The sequence below is a fragment of the Pteropus vampyrus genome, unplaced genomic scaffold, assembly GCF_000151845.1.
Source record: "Pteropus vampyrus isolate Shadow unplaced genomic scaffold, Pvam_2.0 Scaffold97, whole genome shotgun sequence".
NCBI lineage: Eukaryota > Metazoa > Chordata > Mammalia > Chiroptera > Pteropodidae > Pteropus > Pteropus vampyrus.
In genome coordinates this window covers 7,019,666-7,036,797 of record NW_011888878.1, presented here as the reverse complement: position 1 = coordinate 7,036,797, position 17,132 = coordinate 7,019,666, and the positions used below count along the sequence as shown (strand labels likewise).

The window sequence follows — 17,132 nt, the reverse complement described above, 5'->3', positions numbered from 1 at the left end:
TGACAGGGGTATTCTGGTGAGGAGTGGGTTCTCTGAGCTGGCTTCTGCTGAGTGGCAATGACCAAGTCCCTATGATAGTCATGCAATGCTGAGGGAATGGACCTGCTCACCACATGGCTCATTACAAGGTCACCATTCAGTGACCTTGCTCCAAAGGCCTGAGCTTAACAAGTTGAGGCTGGGGACCCCAGATAACACCGATGACACTACAGCCTAGGCATGCAGGGGCCACTTTGCCCACTTGGCCAATAGGACTAAAAACCAGCTATGTGAGGGTCCTCATGGGGCCTGACTCTATACCCAGGCCTTGCCCCTCCTTACCCCAAAGCAAGTATCAGAATTAAGAAGAAGCACAGGCCATGGAATGATACAGCCAGAGTTGATATAAATAAAATATTCATATAAAAATAGTCTCTTACAAAATATTCTCTCTTATCCAGTGGCTCTCTTTCCAAAAGACAGAAACTGCTGGAAGTTTTATTATCTTTCCTCTTCCTATATATTCCAAACTGGATTTTTCTAATGGTGAAGTTTGAATTGAGAAGGACTAAAGGATGGGAAACATATTCTGCAAAACATCTTTAAATCTGGATGGACCAGCTTAAATTTCTGGATAAGTAGCAGCAAACAGAAAAAAAAAAGTGTGTGTGTGTGTGTGTGTGTGTGTGTGTGTGTGTGTGTGTATCTATATATGCATAAAGGACATTTGCCCTTGTACTTAAACATCTAATGTTGCAAGAGGATACTTGCAAAATCAACTAGTAGAAATATCTGCATAAAGAATTATGTACAGTTCTACTTGGCTCCTTGTCCTACTGACAAAATTATCCTGCAAAGAAAGCAAAGAGTCTACTTTGATTGCAGAAAACGGATCCCGATGAGGTGAAAGGATTCTTTTTAATTAAATAAATTAATATTATTTTTTATCAGAATAAATTGTTAAATATTGCTATGATGAGGCTTAAGGATCCAGGGTTTCTGCTGTGAAAGGCTCTGCTGCAGCCATGGAGCGCCCCAGGCAGCATCTGGGGTAGGGCGGAGCAGCACTGTGTGTGGAGCAGAATCCTTAAGGGCTCTGGAGAGCTCTTTCCCACAGGTGCCTGCAGGAAACCCAAGAGAGGTGCCCCCACAGCAGAAAAGACAAGCTCAGCATTTCTGTAGTTCCCTGTGAAGATCTGGGAAGTGACCTGCCAGGATGATTTCAGCTTGGAATCTGGTCCTCCCCACTTTCTAACTTGCAGCTGGAGGTAGCCTGCCTGATCCAAGGGCGACATGTGGTGAAATCTCCAGCTCACTTGCACGTATACACTTCCGTGCGTTCACTGCAGGTGTTGCACTTGACATAGCAGCACCAGTGGAATTTGCAGTTGCACTGCCACACGCGGGCATACTGGTGGGTGTTGTAGCCACGGCCACAGCACATGAGGTCACAACCACTGGCTTGGGGGGCTGTCTTGTTGCAGGCGCGGCCCTGCGTGCCCACACTACCGGTCACTGGGTCCTCCTCACAGTAGTTGGGTGACTTCTCGATGTACACCAGGTCTGTGTCCATGGGCTTGCGGTATGACAGTGGCTTCTTGATCTTCAGGAAGGTGGGCCGCTTGTTGCGGCTAGCGCGTACAGGCTCCACGTGAACAGCCTCATTGTACTTGTCCTTGAGCACATAGCCCAGCTCCCGGAACTGTGGCAGTGTGGTCCAGCACGTCTTGGTGGTGCATGACCCTGACACGCCATGGCACTTACACTCCAGCTTCATGTTCTCTTCCAGGATCTGCAGGGGCGGGCAGAAAAGAGCATAGAACATGTCATTGCACATTAGGCAGTGTGCAGCACCCAGCCTGGCCCACCCTTTGCCCCACCTAGCTGAGTTTGGTTTTATTCTTTTCAGTGCAGGAAATTTAGACCTGGATTCAAATCCCTGTCATCTCCAACCCTTGTGTTGTCTTTCACCTGGAACTAACTTGCCTTCCTTGCCTCCCAATTCCTATGACATCGTTAGATTGGCTCTTAGATCAGTTCGAGTTAGTCCAGAACACACATAGGTTCTCTTAGGTCTGAACAGGTTTAAAATAATTTTTGAACCAACGTTTAAAAACCAGGAGATTTTAACAGGCAGACTTCCACGGGTTTTTGTTGTTGTTGTTGTTGTTGTTTTGTTTGTTTGTTTTTGTGGCAAACAGAAAGGGTGTCTGGCAACTCTGGGGTGATCTTTAAACTACTTAATGCCTAGTATAACTGGGCATTGACCTCCTAGCATAGAAGCTGGCCACAAATGCCAGCCTGGCAGTACTGTTATGTCCTGGCTCACCACAACTTCTGCTGGCATTGTCACATGGCAACAGTACTTGGATCAGTACCAGCACCTATCATCCTCATGGGTCAGTATCCGTTAATTTGCCCTGGTCCTCACTGCTTCTTATTGCCTCCCTGACCTAAAGCTATGGTTTTTCAGGTCATTTGCTTTGATTACTTATGACACCTGCCAGGCCTTGTGAACATCTAAATCTGGGAACCATGGCTCTGATTTAAGCTTCCTTGGCAGGTTTCCCTGACTCCCAGGCTAGATACTATGCTCCTTCTTTTGAATATCCCTTGGGCTTCCATCATCATTGCATGAGAGGCAACGCTGTAAGGAAAGGGTGAGGGGAAGCATATATTCTGGACCCAGGGTTTAAATCCCAGATCTAACACGAACCTGCTGTGTGTCTTTAGGCAACTTACTTTTTCCCTCTGTACTGCAGTTTCTTTATATGCAGAATGGAGATAATAAGTAGTAATTAATTATAATCATACAATGAAATACTAGACAGCAGTAAAAATGAATGAACTAATACATACAAGAACAGATCTCTAAGGTATAATGCTGAGTGAAAAAAGTTGGATACAAAAGAAAACATACTGTATGATTCTATTGATATGAAGTTTCAGGACAGGCAAAATTAATAGTTGATTTTCATTCACTCTTTATTTACATATTTAGGCAATGGGCCAGAGATGACTCATGGGCCATATTTTGCTACTCCCAGCTTTGGAACACCCCAGCAGTAAAAGAAGGCAACATTTACCACCCCTCCTCCCATTAGTACAGGATATTTAGGTTGTTTTCAGGTTAAAATTTTTTTTTTCTTTCCTTCCCTCACTCTTTCCTTCCCTCCCTCCTTTTCTTTCCTTTATTTTTCTTTCTTTCCTTCTTTCTTTGTTTTTCATTTTAACTATATGTAATGCGGAAGCAAGTATATTTGGAATTGGAACTGAAGCTTCTCTTCCTTATCATCTTCAGTTTGATTTCATCCTAATAGACATTTTATTAAGCTCTTTCTGTGTACCAGGGATGGGGATTTATAAGAGTCATAGGGTATGAACATTTTTATGGTACTTCATCTGGATTGTCAAATTGCCTTTGCCTGTTTTACAGTGAAAGAATATAAGTGAACAAATGAGAGAATGACTGAACATTTATTAATCACCTGTACGCACATTGGGCACATGCTTTTTATATATGGCATCATATTTAACTCTGTGAGGTTAGTATGATTCCGTTTACATGGAAGAAACTGAGACTCAGCTAACTCTTAGAGTGGGCATACTGGTGAAGGAGGCCAAGGAGTGTGAACCAGGTCCTTGGTGGCTGCTTACTGGCTATGTGCCCTTGGGGTTGTCACACCCTGTTTCTGGGCCTCAGTTGCCTTCACTGAAACATGGAGTGAAGGCAATTTTATCTTTTCTGACAAAAGTCAGAGTTCTAGAACAGAATCAGGAAATAGTCATCAGTTCTTCCTCTGGGCCTGAGCCTGTGTAGGGGCTGGATATACAGAGGTGACAAGATAAGGTCCTTGTTTTCAAGGATGGGTTCATTTTCAGAATCTTTCCAGCCCTAATTGCTCTGCTTCCGGAAGGAGATGACCAGGGCTTGGTCAATATGCTCAACAGGAAGTGGGGGCCACCGTATTTCAACCACAGTACTTGCAGTCAGATGAGCAAGTGGTGCCACAAGTATCCAGAATGTTCAAGGATAGAAGTTCTGGCTCATTGACTGTTCTAGTATCAGGACACTTAGTATGACAGAGTGCTTACTGTATGCTGGCACCCTCACATGATCTTTATACACTTACAGCTAGTACTGATGATTAGTTGCCCAAATAACACAGACATCCTAGACATCCTTTTTGGTTGTCAGTGAGGAGAGAGTTCCCAAATGTGCAGCTTACCTTTCTTCTTGGCCTAAAAAGCAGTAAAACAGTGAAGTTCAGAGGTGTGATGTGTGTTTAGAGCAGGGTTAGGCAGACATTTTTTGAAGCATGACAGCCTGGCTGACTGAGATTTTAGTGCAGTCAGAGACTTCAACACAGAGATGCCTGGGGGACATTCAGAATAAATTTCAACACTACTGAGTGTTGGCAAGATGTGGAGCACCTGAAACTCTCATACACTACTGTCAGGAGTGCACATATAGCAGAGTGTCTAAGAAAGCTGAAGATGCACAGACATATGATTCATAAATTTCACTTCCAAACATGGAGTCTAGAGAAATGTATGCTGTGTGAGCAGGAAGCAAGCTCAGAGATGTTCATAGCAGAAGCTTTTATGCTAGCTCCAAACTGGGCACTGCCCAGATGTCCATCATGGAAATATATGTCCATCATAGATAAACTGAGGTGTGTGTACTCAACAGGACACTATAAGGCAGTGACAATGAACAGATAAAGAAAATCATACTAATAGAGGCTGACCTCAGAAATATAGCAGGGAGGGAAACATACAATCAAAAGATTTCCACAGAGTGATTTCATCTGTATCAGGTTCATAGGTGGGCAAAACTGGATTATATTGTTTAGGGACACACGCAGAAGGGAAAAATATGAAAAGTAAAGAGATAAGGGACACAAATATCAAGACAGTGGTTGTTCTGGGGTAGGAGGTGAGGGTCTGTGTTTGGTCACCCAGGTGAATTCTGGAGTTCTGGCAATGTTTTGTTCCTTAATATGAGTGCTTTATCATTATTTTAAATCAACATAGTCTGAGTGCTTTTTTTTTTTTTGCATGTAATCTATATCTTGCAATTTATACAAAAGTAATGGGTACAATGGCCAATAAGCATGTGGAAAGATGCTCAGCATCACTAATTATCAGGTAAATGCAAATCAAAACCACAAGGAGATATTCCCTCACCCAAACTAAGATGGCTAAAGAAAGAAATTCAGACATAACAAGTGTTAGTGAAGATGCGGAGAAGTGGGAACTCACATACACTGCTCCTGGGAATGTATAATGGTACAGCCTCTGTGAAAAATAGCCTGGCAGTTTCTCAAAGCATTGGACATGGAGTTATCATATGACTCAGAGTTATGTTCTGAATGTATGTGTTCCCCTGCCCACACCACCAAATCCTAACCCCTGAAAGAAGGTGATGATTTTAGTAGTTGGGGCCTTTGGAAGGTTTTTAAAACCATGGAGGTGGAACTTTCACAAATTGGATTAGTGACTTACAAAAAAGCTCCAAAGAGACTCTAGCCCCTTCTACCACGGGAAGGCTAGTGAGAAAGCGTTGGCTATGAACCAGGAAGAGAGTAGTCTCCAGAACCCGACTATGGACTGGGAAGATGTTGGGGAAATGGAGAGTGACTGCTAAAGGGTACAGGTTTCTTTCTGAGGTAACAAAAATATTCTAAAATTGATTATGGTGATTGTTGCACACATCTGTGAATATTATTTTAAAGTGTTGAACTGCACACTTTAAATGAGTGCACTGTACGATAGGGGAATTATATCTCAATAAAGTTGGTTTTTTAAAAAAGTCCCTAGAAGGTTTTAATTAGAAACCACTATTTGCAGGTGTGTGACACCAAGTTTTCATTGTGGTGGACCCTGGGCAATGGACTCCAGCGCCGAAGGCCAGGCTCCTGGGTTGGATTGTGTATAGCTGCCACTCCTGCACATTGCTGCTTGTGGCCTGTGGCTGCCTGTGGCTGCCTATGGCCTGAGGCTATGGTGGTATTTATGTGGGCCCCTAATCAGATGACACCAGCTCATTAACACTGCAAACTCTGCATTTCGAGAGCCTCAGTGATCACATTATGTCTGCATTAAGCTGGGCATAATCACAGCCCTCCTGGCCAGCACTGGTCACCCAGATGGGCATCTATTTAAGCCCCAGGCTCTCTCTCTAAGGCAGGAGACAACAGCAGAGGAAATGTATGTAAGACAAAGCTACATTCTTTGCACACTCTGAGGCCAGGCTGACTACCAGCTTCTGAGATGTCCAGGGGGACTTCTGGATCTCCCTTTATGCTTGAAGTCTGGATTGTGATTCAATATCTGGCAGTTAGAGGGTTTTCAGGGTCTAAATTACATGACTCCATGTACTTTCCCAGTTCCTGGCACACAGCAGGTGTTCTCAGAAAATGCCCAAAGGTAAATTTGCTAACAGGATGCATTCGAACTATTCCAAAACTGGTATGCTCAGGTCCAAACAACCACCCTGAGCATCGACTCTACATTGCTGGATGGAGGAGAAATTGGGAGGATCTAGGGAGGATCCATGGTGGGGAAGGAGGGGGCTTGGAACTGCTGGTATGGATCAATGTCAATATTTTATATCCCTGGATGCATTGCTGTGTCTCAGCTTAAAGACCAGCAACATAAGACTGCTCAGGGTCTGCTATTTTACCATCCTGTGTTGCAGAGATGCCTCAGTGCAAAAGGAAAAGAAATGAGAAAATAGATCCTTGAGGCCCAGAGTCTGATGTCTGGTCTCAGCAGCCTCTGAGCACACTCAGTTCTCCTTCTGCCTCTCGCCTCAACAGTGGTTTGGGGTCTGAAAACCACCAGGGGCCTCAGATGACATGATGAGGGGGCTGTGTTCCCTTCTCATCTCCAGTTCTAGCCACAGGCCCAACTCTCTGGTCGTCAGTCAGTGCAGGCTTGGAAACAGGAACTGAGGGTATGAACTGAACACATGCTATGTGTTGACATCATGCAAAGATTGAGGATTCAGGAAAGAAAAGGGGAATGGAGCTGCTATCTTTATAAAGAGCACATTCTATATGGCAGAGGAGAACTGGTAACTGGTTCAAATAATAAAATAAGTGAGAAAAAGAAAATGGAACAGGAGTTAGGAGCTAGAGAGTGAGGGATGAGGTAGGGGGAGGCTATGTGACCTTGATGGTAGAGGACAGCCTCTTTGAGGAGATGGCATTTGAGCAGAGGGCAGAACCCAAGATAAGACAAGCACATGGCAGCACAGAATCATTCTCTCATTTCATTCCCACTTGAGGAACAGCAGAGCAAAGGGCCCGAGACTCTTATTTTATTTTATTTTATTTTTTTGCAGAGCAGGGCCAGGCCATCTGGCTAGAATGTGATGACTGGGACAATAAGTACAGGTGCTGAGGTGACATGGGTTGGGGGTCCCATCCCACAGGCTCCATGGACCATGCTAAGGTGAGATTTATTTCTTATTCAGTTTTTAAAAAATAAATTTTATTTTTAAAATCAGTTTCAAATTTACAGAAAAATTGCGAAGATAATACAGAGAGTTCTCATGCACACTGTCTCCAGTTCCCCTATTACTAACATCTCACATTAGTATGGTAAATGTTACAATTAATCAGTTAATACTAATATGTTATTATTAACTGAGGTCTACACTTTATTCAGCTTTCCTTGGTTTATAGTTGATAGTCTTTTTTTCTGTTCCAGGATCCCATATTGGCCACCACATGATTTAGTTGTCTTGTTTCCTTAGGCTAGGGAATGAGATTTTACTTTGAGTGGACAGGAAAGCCAGTAGAGGCCAGGAGCAGAATTTATGATTTAAAAAAAATCTCATAGAATGGTTTAGGTTAAAATGGCAGGCTAGTTAAAAATAAGGTTCACCTCCTCCCAGGATCACGGTAAAATTACAACTAAATTATAAAACGAACAACTTAGAGAACGACCTGAATTCTAGCTTATTATAACACATACATTAAAGATATAAAGAAAAAGCCACATCGAGACTGGTAGGAGGGGTGGAGATGCGAAGCAGGCTGGTCCCACGCCTGCCTGTGGTGGTTGAGCAACAGGAGGGAGAGGACAGCTACAGAATTCCTGCTGAAAGAAGGAGAGGCCCTAGCTCCCCAGCCCAGGGGTCGAGTCCCGAGAAAAGTTCTCACAAAATCCGACTATAAAAATTAGTGGGGATTCTGGCTGTCTGGGTGAGACAGAAGGAACATGAAAATCCAAACATCCCCCTTACTCACTCACAGGCACTCACACTGGGCACCAATGGAGGGTCAGCAGCTTGAGAGGTGAGGGAGACATACAGGGAAAGACTGAACTGTGTGGCACAAGAGCGAGGGCTGGAGAGACAGCCGCCAATGCGCCTTTGTTGGCCCTTCTCCAAGACAGTCTGTAGACAGGCACCATCTTGCCTGGGTTGAACCCTCCCCCTGCATGGCTAATTCTGAATCTGCATTGGTCTGGTGAGATCAGCCCATTCCATTCCATGTCTTCCTGGGATCACACCCCACCCCATCCACAAATTGCCTGTGGCGGTCCATTGCCAGGCAGCTGGCCCCACCCTGAACCTTCCATGGACTGTGCATTTGTGGGCCAGCAGCAGCCTTCAGTTCACACTGCTTGTTCATGACCCACACTTTACATGTAGGAAAGACTTTTGGTGGTGCGCCACTGGTGCCAGCCTGAACTGCAGTGTCTCTTGGGTGGATCGCTGAGATCTGTGGGCTTAAGGCCGATAGTGGCTGGCCTCATTGTGATCTGTGACTTTTATGGGACCCCACGGGCTCAGCTCTGGCAGCAATCTGCATTGGCCTGAAGGATTGGCTTATTCCACTCTGTGTCTCCGTGACACAGTGCACCACCCAATCCACAAATTGTCACAGTGAGCCCATTGCTGGGCAGCCAGTCCCACCCTGTGTTTTCCCTGGGCTTCTCCAGGAAACAACAACCCTCAGCTTGCATGGCCTGCACAGAGCCAATGCATCCCAGGAGAGACTTTTGGTGGTAGGCCACAAACCCTGCTACAGTATTTCATGAACAGATTTTGGGTGCCTGTAGGCCTGAGGCTGGCAGTTGCTGGTCTTGCCATGATCTGAGGCTTTTGCAAAAGACACAGATTAAGCACTGAAAAAAAACCTGATTCTACATTGGCCAGGTAAAAGCTGCATGCTTTACCCCAGGGACACCCTGGGTCCCCAACCTGCCCACCTCTTATACCAACCAAAGGCACTCAGCTGTGGAAACTTACAGGCAACTGGCAGACAGCCTCAGGCCTTGAGAGGCACTGTTTATTTTGCTGAGCCACCACAGGCCTAATACTGGGGATAAGAGACCTCGGTTCACAGTGTGATCTCTCCCACGTGCCTCCAGATCCAGTGCAGACGGCAATCTTTTGTAGATCATTTTATAGCTCCTACCAGGTAACCCCAAACAATCAAAGGCAGTGGTTGACCTTGGCCTACACAGGAGCCCCTCCCAAGGGGCCCCAGAACCAACATACCCAGAGACTAGCATCAGACCACAACAGAGCACCACCTGACTAACTCCATAAGCAGAACACCAAGAGGGTGGTCTCAAGAGATACGCGAGCCTGCTGGGGTGAATCCCACTCTGTGAGGTCAGCCCCCACACGGCAGCTCATACCCTGTAGGTGTGGCCAATCCTCACAGCCCGTCTTCCCATGTCAGTCTCATATACTGCCATGTTAACAGCAATCAAGGTTTAGCTACAACAGGAGAACACACACAACCCACACAAAGAACACACCCAGAGCCCCCAGAGCAGGTGATCAGGGAGATTGTGCCAGTGAGACACTCAGGACACCTACTACATAAGGCCACTTGGCTAAAGCTGGGAAATGTAACAAATCTACCTATCATATAGAAATGAACACAGAGAAACAACTAAAATGAGAAAACAAAGAAACATGCCACAAGTGAAACAACAGAGAAAACTCCAGAGAAAAAACTAAGTGAAATGGAAACAAGCAACCTACCAAAGACAGAGTTCAAAATATTGGTTATAAGGATGCTCAATGAACTTATGAGGAGGATAGATGAGTTCAGTGAGAACTTCAACAGAGCAATAGTAAGCATAAAAAAGGACAAAGACACCATTTAAAAAAACAGAAACGAAGACTACAATAACTGAAATGAAGAATACACTAGAGGAAATCAACAGTAGATTAGATGAAATGCAAGATCAAATTAGAAGTTGGAAGACAAGGTGGCAGAAAACAGCCAATCAGAATAACAAAAAGAAAAAAGAATCAAACAAATAAGGAACCTTTAAGAGACCTCCGAGACAACACTAAACACACCAAAATCTGCATTATAGGAGTATCAGAAGAGAAGAGAGAGAGAGAGAGCAAAGGATTGAAAACCTACTTGAAGAAATAATGACAGAAAACTTCCCTAGCCTGGTGAAGGATATAGACATACAAATTCAGGAGCACAGAGACTCCCAAGCTAGAGGAATTCAAACAGACCCACACCAAAACACATCATCATTAAAATGCCAAAGGTTAAAGACAAAGAGAGAATCTTAAAAGTGACAAGAGAAAGGCAGCTATTTACTTACAAAGTACTCTCATAAGGCTGTCAGATGATTTTTCAACAGAAACTTTGCAGGCCAGAAGGGATTGGCATGACATATTCAAAATAATAAAAAAAATAAGAATCAACAACCAAGACTACCTAGCAAGGCCATCAATTAAAAATGAAGGAGAGATACAGAGCTTCCTAGACAGAAAAAAGCTAAAAGAATTCTACACCAACAAACCAAAATTATAGGAAATATTAAGAGAAGTTCTATAAAAAGAAGTAGGGGGGAAATCTCCATAAATAAGAAAAATAAAATAGCAATGACTATGTACCTATCAATAATCGCTTTAAATGTAAATGGGTTAAATGCTCCAATCAAAACACATAAGATAGCTGAATGGAAAATAAAACAAGATCCATACATATGTTGTCTACAAGAGATCCACTTCAGATCAAATGACACACAGAGACTGAAAGTAAAGGGATGGAATAAAATATTTCATGCAAGTGAAATGAAAACAAACAAACAAACAAACAAGAACGCTGGGGTAGCAGTATTTATATCAGACAAAATAGACTTTGAAACAAAGGCTATAATAAGAGATAAAGAAGAACATTATATAATGATAAAGGATCAATACAATAAGAGGATAAAACCCTACTAAACATATATGTGCCCAACTTAGGAGAATCTACATATATGAAGCAATTATTGACCAACAGAAAGGAAGAGATCGATAGTAACACACTCATAGTAGTAGACTTCAACACCCCATTGACACCAATGGACAGGTCATCCAGACAGAAAATCAACAAAGAAATGACAGGCTTAAATGACACACTAAACTTAACTGATATGTTCAGAACATTTCATCCCAAAGCAGGACACTATGCAATTTTCTCAACTGCACATGGAACATTTTTCAAGAGAAAACACATTACGCCACAAATCAAGTCTCAATAAACTTAAGAAGTTTGAAGTCATATCTAGTGTCTTCTCCAATCACAATAGTATAAAACTAGAAATCAACCAGAAGAAAAAAACTGGAAAATATACAAACACATGGAGGCTAAACAACATGCTACTAAACAATGAATGAGTTAACGATGAGATCAAGGAAAAAATCAAAAGATACCTAGCGACAAATGAAAATGAAAAACACAGCTCAAAACCTATGTGATACAACAAAAGTAGTCCTAAGTGGGAAATTCATAACAATAAAGTTCTACCTCAAGAAATAAGAAAAATCTCAAATAAACAATCTAACCTTATACTTAAAAGAACTAGAAAAAGAACAGCGAACAAAGCCCAAAGTGTGTAGAAGGAAGGAAATAATAAAGATCAGAGCAGAAATAAATAAAATAGAGTCTAGAAAAACAATACAAAAGATCAATGAAATCAAGAGCTGATTCTTTAAATGGATAAACAAAAGTGATAAATGTTAAATCAGACCCATCAAGAAAAAGAGAGAGGACCCAAATAAATCAAATCAGAAATAAAAGTGGATAAGTAACTATGAACCCTATAGAAGTACAAAGAATTGTAAGAAAATACTATGAACAATTCCATGCCAACAAATTGGATAATCTAGAGGAAATGGATACGTTCTTAGAAACATACAATGTTTCAAGACAGAATAAACAAGAAAAAGAAAATCTGAACAGATTACCACCAACAAAATTGAACTAGTAATCAAAAAAACTCCCCCAAACCAAGTCTTGAATTGGGTGGTATTATAGGTGAATTTTACCAAACATTCAAAGAAGGATTAACACCTATTCTTCTCAAACTATTCCAAAAAATTCAAGAGGAAGGAAGGCTCCTTAACTATTTTTATGAGGCCACCATTATCTTAATTCCAAAAACAAAGACAATACAAAAAAAAAAAAAACAACAAAATTATAGGCCAATATCCCTGATGATCGTTGACGCAAAAATCTTCAACAAAATATTAGCAAACCGAATTCAGCAATACATTAAAAATATCATACACCATGATTGAGTTGGATTTATTCCTAGGATACAAGTTTAGTTTAATATCTGCAAATCAATTAATGTGACATACCACATTAACAAATTGAAAGATGGAAATCACATGATCATATTAATAGATGCAGAAAAAGCATTAGACAAAATCCAACATTCATTTATGATAAAAACTCTCAGCAAAGTGGGAAGAGAGGAGATATACCTCAACATAATTAAGTTCATATATGATAAACCTACAGCTAACATTATACTCAATAGAGAAAAGCTATAAATGTTTTCCTTAACATCAGGAAAAAGACAAGAATGTCCACTTTCTCTATTTCTATTCAACATAGTACTGGAAGTCCTAGCTACAGCAATCAGACAAGAAAAAGAAATAAATGACATCCAAATTGGAAAGGAAGAAGTAAAACTGTTATTATTTGTGGATGACATGATACGACATATAAAAAACACTAAAGATTCTACCAAAAAATATTAGAACTGATAAATAAAATCATTAAAGTAGCAGGACACAAAATTAATATTCAGAAGTCAGTTGCATTTTTATACACCAATGATGAACTTTCAGAAAGAGAAATGAAAGAAACATTTACTATTGCATCAAAACAATAAAATACAAGGAATCAAATTAACCAAGAAGGTAAAATACCTATTCTTGGAAAATTATGTCACTGAAAAAAAAAATTGAAGAAGATACAATAAATGCAAGCATATCCCATGCTCATGGATAGGGATAATCAACATTGTTAAAATTAAAATGCCCATTTAACCCAGAACTATCTATAGATTCAATGCAATCCTTATCAAAATACCAATGGCATTTTTCACAGAACTAGAACAAATATTCAAAAAATTTATATGGAACCATAGAAAACCCTGAATGGCGATGGCGATCTTGAGAAAGAAGAATAAAGTTGGAGATATCACATTACCTGATATCAAACTATGCTACAAGGCTATAGTAATCAAAATGGCATGGAACAGGGACAAAAACAGACACATAGAGCAATGGAATAGAATTGAGAACCTAGAAATAAATCCACACCTATGCGCTCATTTAATTTGTGTCAAAGGACTCAAGAATATACAATGAGATAAGACAGTCTCTTCAATAAATAGTATTGGGAAAACTAGAGAGATACATGAAAAAAAGTGAAACTGGACCACCTTCTTATGCCATACACAAGAATAAACTTGAAATAGACCAGAGACTTAAATGTAAGAAATAGAACAGAGACTTAAATGTAGAGGAAAACATAGGCAATAAAGTCTCTGACTTTGCTATTAGTAATTTTTTTTCTGATATATCTCCTAGGACAAGGAAAACAAAAGAAAAATTAAACAAATGGGGACTACATCAAACTAAAAAGGTTTTGCACAACAAAGGAAACCATCAACAAAATGAAAGACAACCTACTGAATTGGAGAAGATATTTGCCTATGATACATCTGATAAAGGATTGATATCCGAATTTTATAAAGAACTCATACAACTCAGCAACAACAAAAAAAACAACAATCCAATTTAAAAATGGGCAGAGGATCTGAATAAACATTTCTCCAAAGAAGGCATACAGGAGGCCAGTAGTCTTATGAAAAGATACTCAAAGTCACTAATCATCAGAGAAATGCAAATTAAAATCACAATGCAATCTCACCTCACACCTGTCCGAATGGCTACCATCAATAAATCAAAAAACAAATATTAGCGAGGATGTGGAGAGAAGAGAACCCTTGCACACTGTTGGTGGGATTACAAATTGTACAACCACTATGGAAAACGGTTTGGAGGTTCCTAAAAAATTAAAATAGAACTACCTTTGACTCAGCAATTGCACTTTTGGATATTTATCCAAAGAAAACCAAACCAAAACTAGTTCGTAAAGATCTATGCACCCCTATGTTCACAGCAGCACTACTCACAATAGCTAAGACATGGAAGCAAACTATTTGGCCATAAATGAATGATCGGATAAAGAAGTTATGGTTCATATCTATATAATGGAATATTACTCAGCCACAAAAAATGAAATCTTACCATTTGCAATAGCATGAATGAAACTAGAGGGTATTATGCTGAGTGAAATAAGTCAGAGAAAGAGAAATACCATATGATTTCTCTTATATGCGGAATCTGAGGAACAAAAGAAATAAACTAAATGAAAACAGTCTCATAGACACAGAACAAACTGATGATTGCCAGAGGGGAAGGGTGTTGAGAATCTGGGTGAAAAAGATGAAAAGATGAAGAAGTACAAATTAGTAGCTACAAAACAGCCATGGGGATATAGAATACAGCATAGGGAATAGAAGAAAAAAAAATTTAAAAAATCTCATATTGATTGTAACAAATGTACCACTCTTGTGTAGGGAGAATATGTATATATAAGGGCAGGGGGTACGTGGAACTCTCTGTACCTTCTGCTCAATTTTGCTGTGAACCTAAAACTGCTCTGAAAAGTAAAATCTGTTTTAAAATGGTCTCAGGAGAGAAGCTGTATATAGGGACTGTCTCTGGAGTGGAAACTTGGCTCTCTCCACTGCTGATTAGTTGAGTACCCTCCTGAGCCTTGGTTTCTCATTTTGAACTCAAGAGTTTGAACTAGATGATTTCTATGGCCACTTCTGACTCTCTCTGAGAATCTTAGCCTTAGATCCATGCTGCTCTTTAACTTATAAAAAGTGTTTCCAAAGCCTGGACAGAATTGGATTTTCCTACACCTCCTGAGAGATGGGGATTTTCATCCTATTTCACAGATGAGGAAACTGAGGCTCAGAGAAAGGAAGGGACTTAAGGTAACAGAATATGCAGAATCTCCTCCATATGTCTTTCCAGGCCACTCCCCATACTTCCCCTTCCTACTTCATGCCCCAGAAGGGTAAACTGTAGGGCTGCACTAATGAGTTTGCTTGCTCCAGGACCCTCACCATTTCTATCGGTGATTGGGCTCAGGGCATACTGGTTGTGGGATGATTTGTATACAGCCATGTCACTTCCAGGTGGGTCCGGCCAGTGAAAGGCACTGGAAGGAGCTGAGGGCAGGAGGAGAGTCTTGGTAGTTAGTTATTACTCTTGCTCCTCCCCACGGGCCCCACAGGTTGGCTGCATTCTCCATCAAAGGTCACAGCTCCTGCTCAGACATCTTTTTGGTACAATCCTCCAGAATTCTAGCAGTCCAACCTCCTGGCCCTTTAGGCCTAAGGAGTAACAGTTCCTCACTATTGTCATCCCCAGGATACTGCATCATCCTTTTTGGTGCCTTTAACTTTGTCCTTTGTTTTATTAGCAATCTCTCTCTTTTTTAACAGCTGCCTTTCAATATAATTCACACACTGTACAATTCATTCACTTCAAATACACAATTCAATGGTTTTTAATATATTCAGAGTTGTGTAACCATCACCACTATTTACTTTTAGAACATTTTCATCCCCGTAAAAGAAACTCCATACCTGTTAGTAGTTGCTCCCCATTTTTCCCTTCCTCTCAGTGCCTGGCAACTACTAAACTACTTTCTGTCTTTATTTGTTTGTCTATTCTAGATATTTCAGAGAAATGGAATCATACACTATATGGCCTTTCTGTATCTAATTTTCTTCACTCGATGTAATGTTTTCAAAGCTCATCCACAGTGTAGCATGGTGTAACTAATCCCTCCATGGTGTAGCATCAGTACTTCATTCCTTTTCTTGGCTGAATAATAATCCATTGTATATGTATGGCACAATCTACCTACCTATTCATAAATTGTTAAACAGCATTCTCTTTTTAAACTCTCCTTAATTTCCCCATTGTACTGACCATTCTCTAGCAGCTACATACCGCTCCTCTGTGGCAAAGCCCAGAATGAGCCCTGTCCTTTTGACTCCCAGTCCTGTACTCTTTGTTCCATGTCCACCTCTTGGCTTTGTACCTGCTGTTCCTAATCTGGAAGGCCAATCTTTACTGCTATTACTGATGCTTAACCCAATAACTGCACTCCTGAATATGTACCCTCCGGGATGGCTTGTACATGTGTGAAATAACAAAGAGTTGCACAGAGGAAGTACCTGAAATATCAAATGGCCAAAAGAATCTAAAGATCTACCAATGGGAACTGGTTATGTAAATGATGGTACATGTGTTCATTATGTAAATGATGGTACATCTAAAAACTGGAATGTTCTGCAGCTGTTAGAGAGAATGAAGGAGCCTTGCATTTACTAATGAGAGTTGATCAGCAAGATACATGTGTAAGAGAAAAAAGCAAGGCACAGAAAAGTATGCAGGGGATGAGCTTGTTTGTGTAAGAAAGAAAAGCCTTGTGTATGTGTGCTCATAAGAGCACAGAATAATATCTCTGTAAGAATAGGTGAGAGTTGATAAGGTGCCTCTGAGGTAGGCACCTGGAGTGGACAGAATGGCCGAGTGGATGAAAACCTTTCTTTTCATGAGATTGCCTTTTTTACCCTTTGAATATTTCATGTCAGAAAAAAAAAGTCACCTCCTCTACAAAACTTTCCTTGATTTGCCAGGGCAGTCAGTGGCTCTCTCATGGTTTCCATAGCTGTCTGAGCTTTTGAGTACTTGTCTCCTTGGCCCTGTGATGACTGTTTAG

General features: G+C 41.1%; 1 protein-coding gene across 1 annotated transcript in view; it reads right to left on the bottom strand.

Annotated features, from left to right (window-relative positions):
* Nucleotides 1-1,291: 1,291 nt before the first annotated feature.
* The window catches only part of WNT7A (Wnt family member 7A), a 67,713-nt gene continuing 51,872 nt past the window's right edge, over nucleotides 1,292-17,132 (bottom strand). The window contains exon 4 of the mRNA XM_011364458.2: nucleotides 1,292-1,771. Within this exon, the coding sequence (XP_011362760.1) occupies nucleotides 1,292-1,771 (480 nt within the window). The remainder of the gene's footprint in view (nucleotides 1,772-17,132) is intronic.